General features: G+C 48.8%; 1 protein-coding gene across 1 annotated transcript in view; it reads left to right on the top strand.

Moving 5' to 3' along the window:
• The window catches only part of LOC120933812 (activated CDC42 kinase 1-like), a 44994-nt gene that overhangs the window by 16433 nt on the left and 16477 nt on the right, over positions 1–12084 (top strand). Inside the window, exons 2-6 of the mRNA XM_040347209.1 lie at positions 5329–5676; positions 5769–5921; positions 8640–8917; positions 9058–9184; positions 10922–11068. Coding sequence (XP_040203143.1) covers positions 5377–5676; positions 5769–5921; positions 8640–8917; positions 9058–9184; positions 10922–11068 — 1005 coding nt within the window. The 5' untranslated portion in view covers positions 5329–5376. The remainder of the gene's footprint in view (positions 1–5328; positions 5677–5768; positions 5922–8639; positions 8918–9057; positions 9185–10921; positions 11069–12084) is intronic.

The following is a 12084-nucleotide window of genomic DNA, read 5'->3' as shown; positions in this document are numbered from 1 at the left end:
TAGTGGAGGAGAGCTATCAGAGAGTGTAGTGTGGATGGTGGAGGAGAGCTGTCGGAGAGTGTAGTGTGGATGGTGGAGGAGAGCTGTCGGAGAGTGTAGTGTGGATGGTGGAGGAGAGCTGTCGGAGAGTGTAGTGTGGATGGTGGAGGAGAGCTGTCGGAGAGTGTAGTGTGGATGGAGGAGGAGAGCTGTCAGAGACTGTAGTGTGGATGGTGGAGGAGAGCTGTCGGAGAGTGTAGTGTGAATGGTGGAGGAGAGCTGTCAGAGACTGTAGTGTGGATGGTGGAGGAGAGCTGTCGCAGACTGTAGTGTGAATGGTGGAGGAGAGCTGTCAGAGACTGTAGTGTGGATGGTGGAGGAGAGCTGTCGGAGAGTGTAGTGTGAATGGTGGAGGAGAGCTGTCGGAGAATGTAGTGTGGATGGTGGAGGAGAGCTGTCGCAGACTGTAGTGTGAATGGTGGAGGAGAGCTGTCAGAGACTGTAGTGTTGATGGTGGAGGAGAGCTGTCGGAGAGTGTAGTGTGAATGGTGGAGGAGAGCTGTCGGAGAATGTAGTGTGGATGGTGGGGGAGAGCTGTCGGAGACTGTAGTGTGGATGGTGGGGGAGAGCTGTCGGAGAATGTAGTGTGGATGGTAGAGAAGATCTGCCGGAGAGTGTAGTGTGGATGGTGGAGGAGAGCTGCCGGAGAGTGTAGTGTGGATGGTGGAGGAGAGCTGTTGGAGAGTGTAGTGTGGATGGAGGAGGAGAGCTGTCAGAGACTGTAGTGTGGATGGTGGAGGAGAGCTGTCGGAGAGTGTAGTGTGGATGGAGGAGGAGAGCTGTCAGAGACTGTAGTGTGGATGGTGGAGAGCTGTCGGAGAGTGTAGTGTGAATGGTGGAGGAGAGCTGTCGGAGAGTGTAGTGTGAATGGTGGAGGAGAGCTGTCGGAGAGTGCAGGGCAGAGCCGAAACAAGGCCATCCAGAGCCCAGGGCAAAGATGTCAAATTGCGCCCCCTTCCCTTAGGGTTAGCGTCATGGCACCTGCATCCCTGCAATAAACCATTGCACCCAGGGCAGCCGGCCTTTCTGCTCACACCTTGTCCCAGCCCTGATTATTATTATTATTTTGGGGAAATTCTTGTTCTGTTTCCCTCTCTACTTATTAGGCCTTGTACTCACGGCAGGACATGTCCGATGAAAACGGTCTGCAGACCGTTTCCATCGGACATGTCTGGCCGGGGACTGCCCGGGGACTTCTGTTCGATGGCTATACACACCATCGAACAGAGGTCCGCGCGTAAACAATACGCAGGGCGTGTCCGCGATGTCGCCGCGTCGATGACGCGGTGTCGCCGCGACAGTGACGTGGCGACGTGGGCAGCCCGCCTTTAAAATGCTTCCACGCATGCATCGAAGTCATTCGACGCATGCGAGGGATGGCGGGCGGCAGGACATGTACGGTAGGTCTGTACAGACGACCGTACATGTCCGGGCGGACAGGTTTCCAGCGGACTGTTTTAAAGCAAGTCCAGGAAACAGTTGTCCGCTGGAAACCTGTCCGATCCGCCCGAAAATGGTCCGCTCGGGCCAACACACGGCCAAACATGTCTGCTGAAACTGGTCTGCGGACATGTTTGGTCGTGAGTACGGGGCCTTAGGATTAAATCTGAAAAATCCAACCCAACTCTTTGCCCACACCCCTTTGTTTCCCAATGGACCAAACATGGTAATGTTAGGGCTGTTGGCCCAGCCAATATACGCACAGACATGCAGGACTCATCCATCTCAGCTCCTGGGGTGGGCCATTGAGGCATCTTCACCTTGGGTGCCACAGGATCTTGTCCTGGTAGTCAATGGGACTGGAAGGGAGGGTAAGTCTTCCTAACCGGGATGAATTACAAGCTTACAGAGGTTTGAACCCTTCTACACTACAAGCAACGCTATGAATTATAAGTTGAAACCGAGTTCTTATTCCATGTGCTGACTAGTTTTGTTATTTAGTTGGTCCGTTTTTTTTTTTGTCTTACTTTATTTATTTTTCACCTGAATTTCAATGTATTTACAGAAACTATAGTAAACCGGTTCACCTTCATAGTTCCATTCTAAGGAGATATAAAGTGTTTTTGTCAAAAATAGATTTTGCCGTTGGCTGTTTAGGGGAGAGTTGAGAAAAAAAATCTACCCTTTATTTAGAAATGGATTTCGTTGTACTTTATTCTTTTTAATTCTTTGTTTAGTAGGTGTGTTTTTTTCTATTGGAATTTTTGTTTGTTCGTTCTGTATTTTTAACATTTTACTTAGAAATACATTTTTTGTACTTTATTTTTTTTTAATTCTTTAATTAGAAAGGCGTGTTTTCTCTCTATTGTGTTTTTTTATTCTTTATTTATGAGTCTTTTTTCATAGTGTATAATTTTGATTATTTCATATATTTTTTTTTTTTTGAGAAATGTGTATTTTGTTGACTTCTTTTTTGTTCTTTATTAGGAAGGTGTGTTTTTACATTTTTTGTATTGTATTTGGTATTTAATTTGTTATTTTGATTTTTGATTTTTTTTTTTTTATATTGACTGCCAGTATCTAAAAAAACTTTGGACATCTCCACATCATATGGATGAGAGTCCCCGCAGCTCTGCCTCATCTGGAGGAAGAGAAGGGCCCCCCATTAGATCTATGGTGGACCACTAAGTTTGTTTTTGTGTTGGGCGAACCAAGGTAACTGTACGCCGGTTCACCTTTGACTACTAGGGGGTGCACGTGCCTAAGGCACCATTTCGGAGCCAATGCGAGTGCGCGGTCGGATCGCAGTGACCGCCGGGCACTTGCGATCGCTCTTGACAGAGCGAGAACCAGGATCTGTGTGTGTAAACACACAGATCCGGTTCTCTCAGGGGAGAGGAGACCGATTGTGTGTTCATACTAAGTATAAACACTGATCTCTCTCTCTCTCTCCACCTAGTCAGTCCCACCCCCCCCCCACAGTTAGAACACACACTAGGGAACACAGTTAACCCCTTGATCGCCCCCTAGTGTTAGCCCCTTCCCTGTCCGTGACATTTATACATCAGTTCATTTTTATAGCACTGATCGCTGTATAAATGTCTGTAAGTGGCCCAGATTCAAGAAGCGATTGCGCCCGTGTAACCATGAGTTATACGGCGCAATTGCTTACTTGCTCCGGTGTAACGAGTGCTCCTGATTCAGGAACCTCGTTACACATAAGGCTCTTATGCCTCGCAGATTTTAGGCTGCATTCTTGCGGGGGCCGCTAGGGGGCGCTCCCATTGTGTATCAGCGTGTAGTATGCAAATTGCATACTACCACTGATTCACAATCTTGCGCGGGCCCCGCGCAAGCCAGGTACAGAGTTTCCGTATGGCTACTTTAGCGCAAGGCTGCCCTTTCTAATAGCAGGGGCAGCCTGTGCTAAAGTATACCGCCGCTCCCGCGTCGCGACGTTCAAATGTTACGTCGTTTGCGTAAGTGCTTCGTGAATGGCGCTGGACGCCATTCACGTTCACTTTGAAGCAAATGACGTCCTTGCGACGTCATTTGCCGCAATGCACGTCGGGAGCGCGCCTAATTTAAATGATTCCCGCCCCTGGTGGGATCATTTAACTTGCGCGCGCTTACGCCGGGCAAATTTGCCGGCGCGCCCTCGCAGTTCACGGAGCTGCTGCTCCGTGAATCGAGGGCAGCGCAAAATATTTGCGGGGGCGCAGGGCAAAATCGTTGCCCTGCTCCCCCGCAAATATAGCGCAAGCTATGCTGAATCTGGGCCACTGTCTGTATAATTGTCTCTGGTCCCAAAAATGTGTCAAAAGTGTCCGATGTGTCGCAGTCACGATAAAAATCACTGATTGCCGCCATTACTAGTGAAAAAAAAAATAATAATAAAAATGCCATAAATCTGTAGAAGAAAACTTAAACTAAGAAAAATTTAGCTTTTTTAAAAAGATGTGGGATATTTATTAAAGCAAAAAGTAGAAGATATTGGCCCGGATTCACAAAGCACTTACGCCGACATATCTCCAGATACGCCGCCGTAAGTACAAATGTGTGCCATTGTATCTATGGGTCGAACCAGTAACCAAGATACGCCTAAAAATAGGCTTCCTCCGACCGACGTAACTTGCCTACGGTGGCGTATCCTGGGCGCATAGTTACGCTGGACGCAAGTGGCGCTCCCATTGATTTCCTATTCAAATATGGAAATGAGGGAGATACGTCGATTCACGAACGTACTTGCGCCCGGCGCATAATATACGCGGTTTGCGTAAGTCGTACGTCCGGCGTAAAGTTATTCCCCATATAGGAGGCGCAACCCATGCAAAGGTATGGACCAGGGAACACAGCCGTCGTATCTTATGTCGTTTACGTTGTACGTGAATATGACTAGGCGTAGGTTAAGGCTCACGTCGTTCCGACGTGATTCTTAGCATGTGCAGTGGGATGCGTCCACGGGACGGCGTATGCTCCGTTCGTTATTCGTATCTTTATGGCGCTCGGCCCATCATGTGCATGGGGTCACGCCTCATTTTCATGGCTCACGCCCACTTCCACTTACGACGACTTACGCCTAGGAAACCCAGCGCAGATTTGGCAGCACTGGCTTTGTGAATCCAGTGCCTGCCTCTCTGCGCTATGTTGGCGTAGCGTATATGAGATACACTACGGCGGCATAAATATGCACTGATGTATGTGAATCCGGGCCATTGTGTTTTTTTTTTCAAAATTGTCGCTCTATTTTTGTTTATAGCGCAAAAAATAAAAACTGCAGAGGTGATCAAATACCACCAAAGGAAAGCTCTATTTGTGGGGAAAAAAGGACGTCAACTATGTTTAGGTGTCATGTCACACAACCGCGCAATTGTCAGTTAAAGCGACGCAGAGCCGAATCGCAAAAAATGACCGGTCATTGGGCAGCCAAATCTTCCGGGGCTGAAGTGGTTAATGGTGCAAGGTAATCGGACACCAAAGAGATGTGCCTCATGGTCCCCAACTGTAAGGCCTTAGACTGTTCAATATTCACAGTTACTTAAGGAGAGGATTGTCCTCTCGTTGATGCCACTGAGCATTTTGGAGTATCCAATGCTCCAAATCCTCTCCTGTTTAAAAAGACATCCCTTAGATTGTGTTATTAGAGCCAGTATGAATGGACTGGTGCTTGCAGTGGTGTGTAGCCTCTGCTATCAGGGAAGGACCAGTTATCACCAGCGGTCCCTATGGGGGTAGTAGCACTAGACTTGCATCATCTCCTCCCAACAAATCTGCCCAAAGCATGATATTGCTGAAGGCAACTCAACGGAGACTAAACATTGTCTTATTTCTGCTTTTCCTGGTTTTTAGATCTTCACATTGAGAAGACCGTAAGCCCACCCACAACTTTATCAAGACATGAATAACTCAAAGCCTTACCGGTCGTCCTCTGCCCAGACCCCCACTATCATATCACCCACTTCCCAATCCCCCTCTGGTCTATTTCCTCCACCCCTATCACCCACATCCCAATCCCCCTCTGGTCTATTTCCTCCACCCCTATCACCCACAAGCTCACCTATCACCCCTCAAAGGGACACTGGCAGCTCCTTGGGGTGTCTTGTCAATGACCGAGACCTGCACCTGTCGGAGCATCTGGGGGACGGCTGTTTTGGGGTAGTCCGAAAAGCAGAATGGAGGATTTCCAGTGAAAGGACAGTGAGTATCTCTTTCCGTTTATCTCTGTTGGTTCTCTGAGTTCTCTGCCCTCCTGTCAGGTTCTACCTTTATCATCTACAACATCTTTACAGGTGAATGTTGCAGTGAAAACCCTCCGTGCGGATGCCAGCTATGACCCTGCGGTCCTTCAGGATTTTCTGCAGGAAGTGAATGCGATGTACGCCCTGGATCACCCTCATCTCATCCGACTCTACGGCGTCGTTCTTACACAGCCAATGAAAATGGTGAGTGATTGGCACTTGTCGCAAACCAAGATGTAGACCCTCCTGCTTTCCATGCGAGTGGAGTCTATGGGTAGCAGTGTTCTGCCTTCTCATAGGAGCTTGGACTTAGTGGGCGAGAGTGAGGCTGGAAAGTGCAAGTGCAGAGAAGGCACAGCAGAGACTCAGACTGTGAAAACTGTGGGTGCAGAAATAGTGAGGCCAAGATTGTGGGTGCTTCTGAGGCTGCAAGGCACCTGAGAAGACACAGATCCAAGCGCAATGTTCCCCACGCACACATTCATGAAAGCCGGCTGTTCAGTGATGCTGGGTGCTGTAATGACCATAGGCTGGAAACTGTGGATACTGTCAAGTCTCTGGTGGGAGGCCGGGTTGCTGAGAGGGTGCTCCTTGCGGCCGAGTGCAGCGTCCCCCTGGGAGTGATACAGGAGATACGGTGCCCAAAGGTGCACGGGTTGCCAGTAATGCTGAAGACTGGGTTGGTTGACAGAAGATAGCTTCGGTGCGCTGGGTAGCGGTGTTGGCAGCCGTGCAAGGAGAAGTCCGGGTATGAGACGGCAGGGTAAACCTGGAACAGAGTCCGTAGCCAGGCCAGGGGTCATATACAGAGAGACAGTCCGAGAGTACAGGAACAAGCCGGGTCATACACGGAGGGCAGTGGATCGAAGAGTAGTCAGCCAGGCCGGAGTCAGTGCGAGAAGATAGACAGGGTCACGGGTCAAGATGAAAGCCAAAGGGTCAAGCCAGGGGTTTCAGGGTATACAAGGCACAGGAACACAGCAATGTTTCAGAGTCACGCAGGGCCCCTTCATCAGGCAAGTGGCCCATCATGGTAACTTGTCTGATGAAGGGGCCCTGTGTGACTCCGAAACGTTGCTGTATCTCTATCATGTGACCATGAAATAAAGCTTTGGACCCTTTCAAGGAATCCTTGGTGTGCTGATGAAATTTTCTTCACTTTGAGGAGACACTTAGCGGGTGCAATGGTGGTGTAACGTGCCTGTTGGTAGAAGCCCTAGGAGCAAGGGCAAGGGCTCTCTTACAGCCCTGGCTCTGGAGTTCCTGGTAAGGTGACAGGGAATGCCAGAGTTCAGAGTGGCATGAATATCTGGTAAGTCTCTTGCTGGCATGAGCTGGTGTGCATCTGCAACGCAGGATACAAGGCCTGGAGAAGGAACAGGAGCCAGTGAAGAATACAGATAGGCAGGTGCGGATGCAAGATGGGCATAAGACAGAGTTGGATAGTCTGGGTCAGCAAGCAGATCAGGTTCAGGTGCCAGGTCAGCAACAGCAGAACGGATGAGCAGAAGGGAGAGGCGGAAGCGTATTCCAGGGACAAGCCAGGGGTTGGTACAGGCAATGTTCAGGTGCAGAATTAGGTTGGCAACAGGAACTGGTAACATAATAGACCAAAAGGCACTGACACACTGCACCAGTGCAGCGTAAATAGCCCTTCTGTCGCCCACGCGTGCTTGCGCACGCGCGTGCGCATCCTTTAACCAGCCACAGGTAGGATTTCTCAGGTTTGGGCATCTGCACACACGATTGGTCCTTTCCTGACGGGTGGCTGCACAAGGGCCAGGTTGGGGCGCAGAGGAGACTTGGGCTATGGTTGCAGCAATGGAGGGGCTGTGGCTGCAGTGGAGACATTTGAGTGCAGGTACAGCAATGGCATTGTAACGGTCAGGGGTTAACGCCGTTACGATATTTCATTCCACCAACCCAAGACAGCTTCCGACACTCCACAATCCAGCAGACACTACCCATTGGATTTCCCCCCAGAATAACGAGACATGGCTCTGTTCTCTGGTTCCAAACAAAATAGACTTTAATGGTAAACTCAGGTTTCTTATATACAGTTAGAAAGCATGCTGCAGGAATCAGAGGGACAATGACACACTCCAACCACAACATCACACAGTGGTTGCTAACGAGTCCCCCTCAATCCACATCTTAGACAGACTTTCTGACTCCGCGATAAGCTTTTCTCACCTGCCACACAATCCACATTCCTTTAGTGAACATAAGTCAGACGTCTGACCTTTAGAGTGTGTTAACTCACAACACATATTAGCATCAATAGAACTTTCACACAATACAGGGTTAGTTAGCATAGCACCATGAAATATTTTAGGAACCAGGCTTAATTAACACAATAAAATGCAATCACAGCAAGCTTTCATCACTACAGCCAGGTAGCTGGAGGTGATTAACATCAATTAACATCTCAACAGTCTATGTTCCACATTGAAGGAGACACTCTATTTACCTGTTGTGTTCAGAAGGAACAACTTGTAATATTTCAAGATATCCTGCAATACATTATGATTTATCATTACTATCCCATCTCATGTAATTCAAGATATAATTTCTCAGTCATCCTATGCCCCTAGTGGACATAGGATGACCCCAGACCCAAGAGTCATTGGTGAACCAGGAGTACCACGTATCCTTCAAGAGCTTCTGGGTCCCACGGGCCATACCGTTACAGGCATTAATCAGAAAAGAACACTATCCTGCCTAGGGCAACTGTGGAAGAGAAAATTTCATCTGCACAAATGGGGTATCTTGGCAGAAGGGCGATATGGGTGTCCCTCCCCCTTGCAGGGTGGCGCAGAAAAAAAGTTATGAGTCTGCCCCTCCTGCTCCTGATTGGTTACAGAGGTATGATGTGTATAACATTATAATAAGGACATTCCTTCTTTCTTTCTTGTATCTCAGGTTACAGAGTTGGCACCTCTCGGATCCTTACTCAGTCACCTGCACTCCTATAACGGCGTGTATTCTCTGCAGCTCCTGTGGTCATATTCCATCCAGATCGCCTCTGGGATGAGCTACCTTGAGACCCACAATTTCATCCACAGGGACCTGGCAACTCGGAATGTTTTGGTGATCAGTGAACATTTGGTAAAGATTGGAGATTTTGGATTGACAAGGATTGTGGAGACAAATGACGATCATTACACCACGTCTCCCGGCCGAAAGATGCCCTTTGCATGGTGAGGGTGGAATTCAGCACATTGTTGTGTCATAGAATGAAGGATCAGTAATGAGTAAGATGCCAACCAAATCTAAGGTTGGGTTATGTTTGGAAAGTCATAACCACTAATGAGTCCATTATTTTCCCTCTGTGTTGTAGGTGTGCTCCGGAGAGCTTGAAGTTTGGCAACTTTTCACACTCAAGTGATGTCTGGATGTTCGGGGTCACCATGTGGGAGATGTTCACCTATGGACAGGACCCTTGGTTTGGTTTAAATTCAAGACAGGTAATAAGGGTTTGCAAGGTGTGCTCCGTTTGTTGCACATTTGCCCTGTTTAGACCCCTGTTATCCCCCCCCCCCCCAAAAAAAATAAAAAAAATTAAAAAATTTCTCCTAAAAAACAAAGAATAAAAAAAAAAAAGGAACACTACTGACACCGTCCACTGCCCTACTGACACCAATCTCTGCCTTTTATGACACCATCTACTGCTCTATACCATCAGTATATAAATATATATATTGCGCCCACCATTGCCGCCTCACTGTGCCCACCATTGCAGCCCCAGAATAGAATAAAACAAAAAAAATAGAATAGATTGGAATATAATAAAATAGAACGAATATAGCTGTCTTCCCCTGAGCTCTTCTACTTCCATTACTCAGTATCTTCCTCAAGCGTCACCCCCGCTTCCCTGCTGGGTCCTTGGCTTGGCACTCAATATCTTCCTCAAGCGTCACCCCTGTTTCCCTGCTGGGTCCTTGGCTTGGCACTCAGTATCTTCATCAAGCGTCCCCCCCGCTTCCCTGCTGGGTCCTTGGCTTGGCACTCAGTATCTTCATTAAGCGTCCCCCCCGCTTCCCTGCTGGGTCCTTGGCTTGGCACTCAATATCTTCCTCAAGCGTCACCCCTGCTTCCCTGCTGGGTCCTTGGCTTGGCACTCAGTATCTTCATCAAGCGCCCCCCCCCCCCGCTTCCCTGCTGGGTCCTTGGCTTGGCACTCAGTATCTTCATCAAGCACTTCCCCCCCGCTTCCCTGCTGGGTCCTTGGCTTGGCACTCAGTATCTTCATCAAGCGTTTCCCCCCGCTTCCCTGCTGGGTCATTGGCTTGGCACTCACAGATACTCTTCAAGCGTCACCCTTGCTTCCCTGCTGGGTCCCTGGCTTGGCACTCACAGATACTCTTAAAGCGTCACCCCTGCTGGCCCGCTAGGTCGTTGACTTGGCACTCACTGATGCTCCTCAAATGTCACCTCTGCTGTCCCAATGGGTCCCTGGCTTGGCACTTGCTGAGATTTTCCCACTTCTTTACCGTCCCCGGCTGGCGAGAAGGCTGCTCTTTTACTGGCTCCAGCTTACTCACAATGGTCTCCGGTAACAAAGTGGATGGTCCCTTAGTGATGACAGCTTCCCTTCTACCTCTGACCACAACTGATTCCTTGTCCGGCTGAACCTTCGCAACTCGGTTGGACTCCAATCATGCAGCCCCAACCCTACACTGCTTCTCCTGCTCCTGAATAGGCCTCAGGCAGCCTAGCAGCCAGGTGTCCCCGGGATAGGCCTCTGCCTTCCAGCCTAGCAGCCCGGGATGACATAACTCGTCCACCCAGACAGCTGTCTAGGTGGCACAGAACCCCGATCACCTGACTCCACCCAAATAAATAGGCTCTCCCAGCAGGCCAAGGGACTAACAAAAACCCCCACCAATTGGCTGAGACACCCCATCCGTTTATAACCTGACCTTGCTAAGCCCTTGTCTATCTAATGTCCCCAGCATAACGCCACCTAGCAAAAGAAGAGAGAAGGTGCAGCAAGTCCAGAACTAGAGAGGAATCCATGGATCTACTAACAATTAACCAGGGCAACTACTGCCTGGCCAACTAAATTTACTTAGCAACCCCGCCTAAACACCAGGGTGCTACATAAATTATTAACTTAATGAAGAATCCGAAATGAAGCAAAACAAATGTCTCTACCAATTCCCTTCCCATTCTGAGGGTTGTAAGTGTCTCCATTTCTCCAGATTTTAACTGCAGTTGAAAAAAATCATGAGCGGCTGGAGTGCCCCGAAGATTGTCCTCCTGCTTTGTACAATGTGATGTTGAAATGTTGGGCGTACATTCCGAAAGAGAGACCAGATTTTACCTCTATCATCAGCCTTCTCCAAGAGGTGAGTGATTTGACGACTGTACCAAAGAGATCCATCTCACATATTGTCTTCTGATTTGAAAGATTGTCTCCAATACTGTCCTGTAGGGTCGGGACAAGGGGGGCATACAGGACAGTATGTGAACCCTACAGTGGGCAGGATGGGAAGCTGCCCTGGGCGCAGTGACGCAAAGGGGCAGAAGAATGGACGCAGAGTGGTACACCCATTCTACAGCATGTATTATTGGGGGAGGGGGGAAGGGGGGCGCAATTCTGGGTCCTTGCCATGGGCACTGGATGACCTTGTCCTATAATGTATCCTCTGATGGATCCAGGGGGAGCCGATGTTTGGATTCAGAAGATCCAACTCTGCTATTGTTCTCTGCACTGATCTATAATAGATCTAGAAAGACGTTTACTGGTTTTGTCCTCAATTCTTATCTTTCATGGATCCTAAAAGTCTGTCTTTAACATTGGTCTGCACTCTAATGAAAAACGCTCTCAGGACATCTGTCTCCAATATTGCCCTCTACTCTGATTTGTGATGGATCTAGGAGGACTTTTGCTATTTTTGCCCTGTAATCCTATTCTTCATGGGTCCTGGTGGTCTGTCCTAAACATTGGCCTTGTGACGGATCTCGGGTACCCCGGCTGGGCACCTCCACCAGACATGTGTCTCCAGGTCTATGGCAGACTCGCCATAACCAGCCCTTAACCCCCCAATCACGAGGCAAATCACGCAGGTGTTGAGGGTTAAACATGCAGAGCATAAACTGTTTATTAAGTACAAAACATAAACTTTTAAACACAGTTAGGGACACTCCCCTTAGTCGTGTCATAGAGGGGGTAGGGGACAAGGAAGAACCAATGGAAACACGACACTTCAAACAACTACAGGGATTATGATAAGCAGGCAGCCCCTCCTTACACATCCCCTGCTCCACACCTTTTGTCTACGTGCCATGATCTAATATAATTAAACAAGAAGGGGGGATGGGGGAGAAGGCCATTTTGTCCCCAAGTCTTTCGTTCTCTGCT

The sequence above is a fragment of the Rana temporaria genome, chromosome 3, assembly GCF_905171775.1.
Source record: "Rana temporaria chromosome 3, aRanTem1.1, whole genome shotgun sequence".
NCBI lineage: Eukaryota > Metazoa > Chordata > Amphibia > Anura > Ranidae > Rana > Rana temporaria.
The sequence above is the reverse complement of the archived record's forward strand: the minus strand, read 5'-3'. Positions and strand labels throughout refer to the sequence as shown.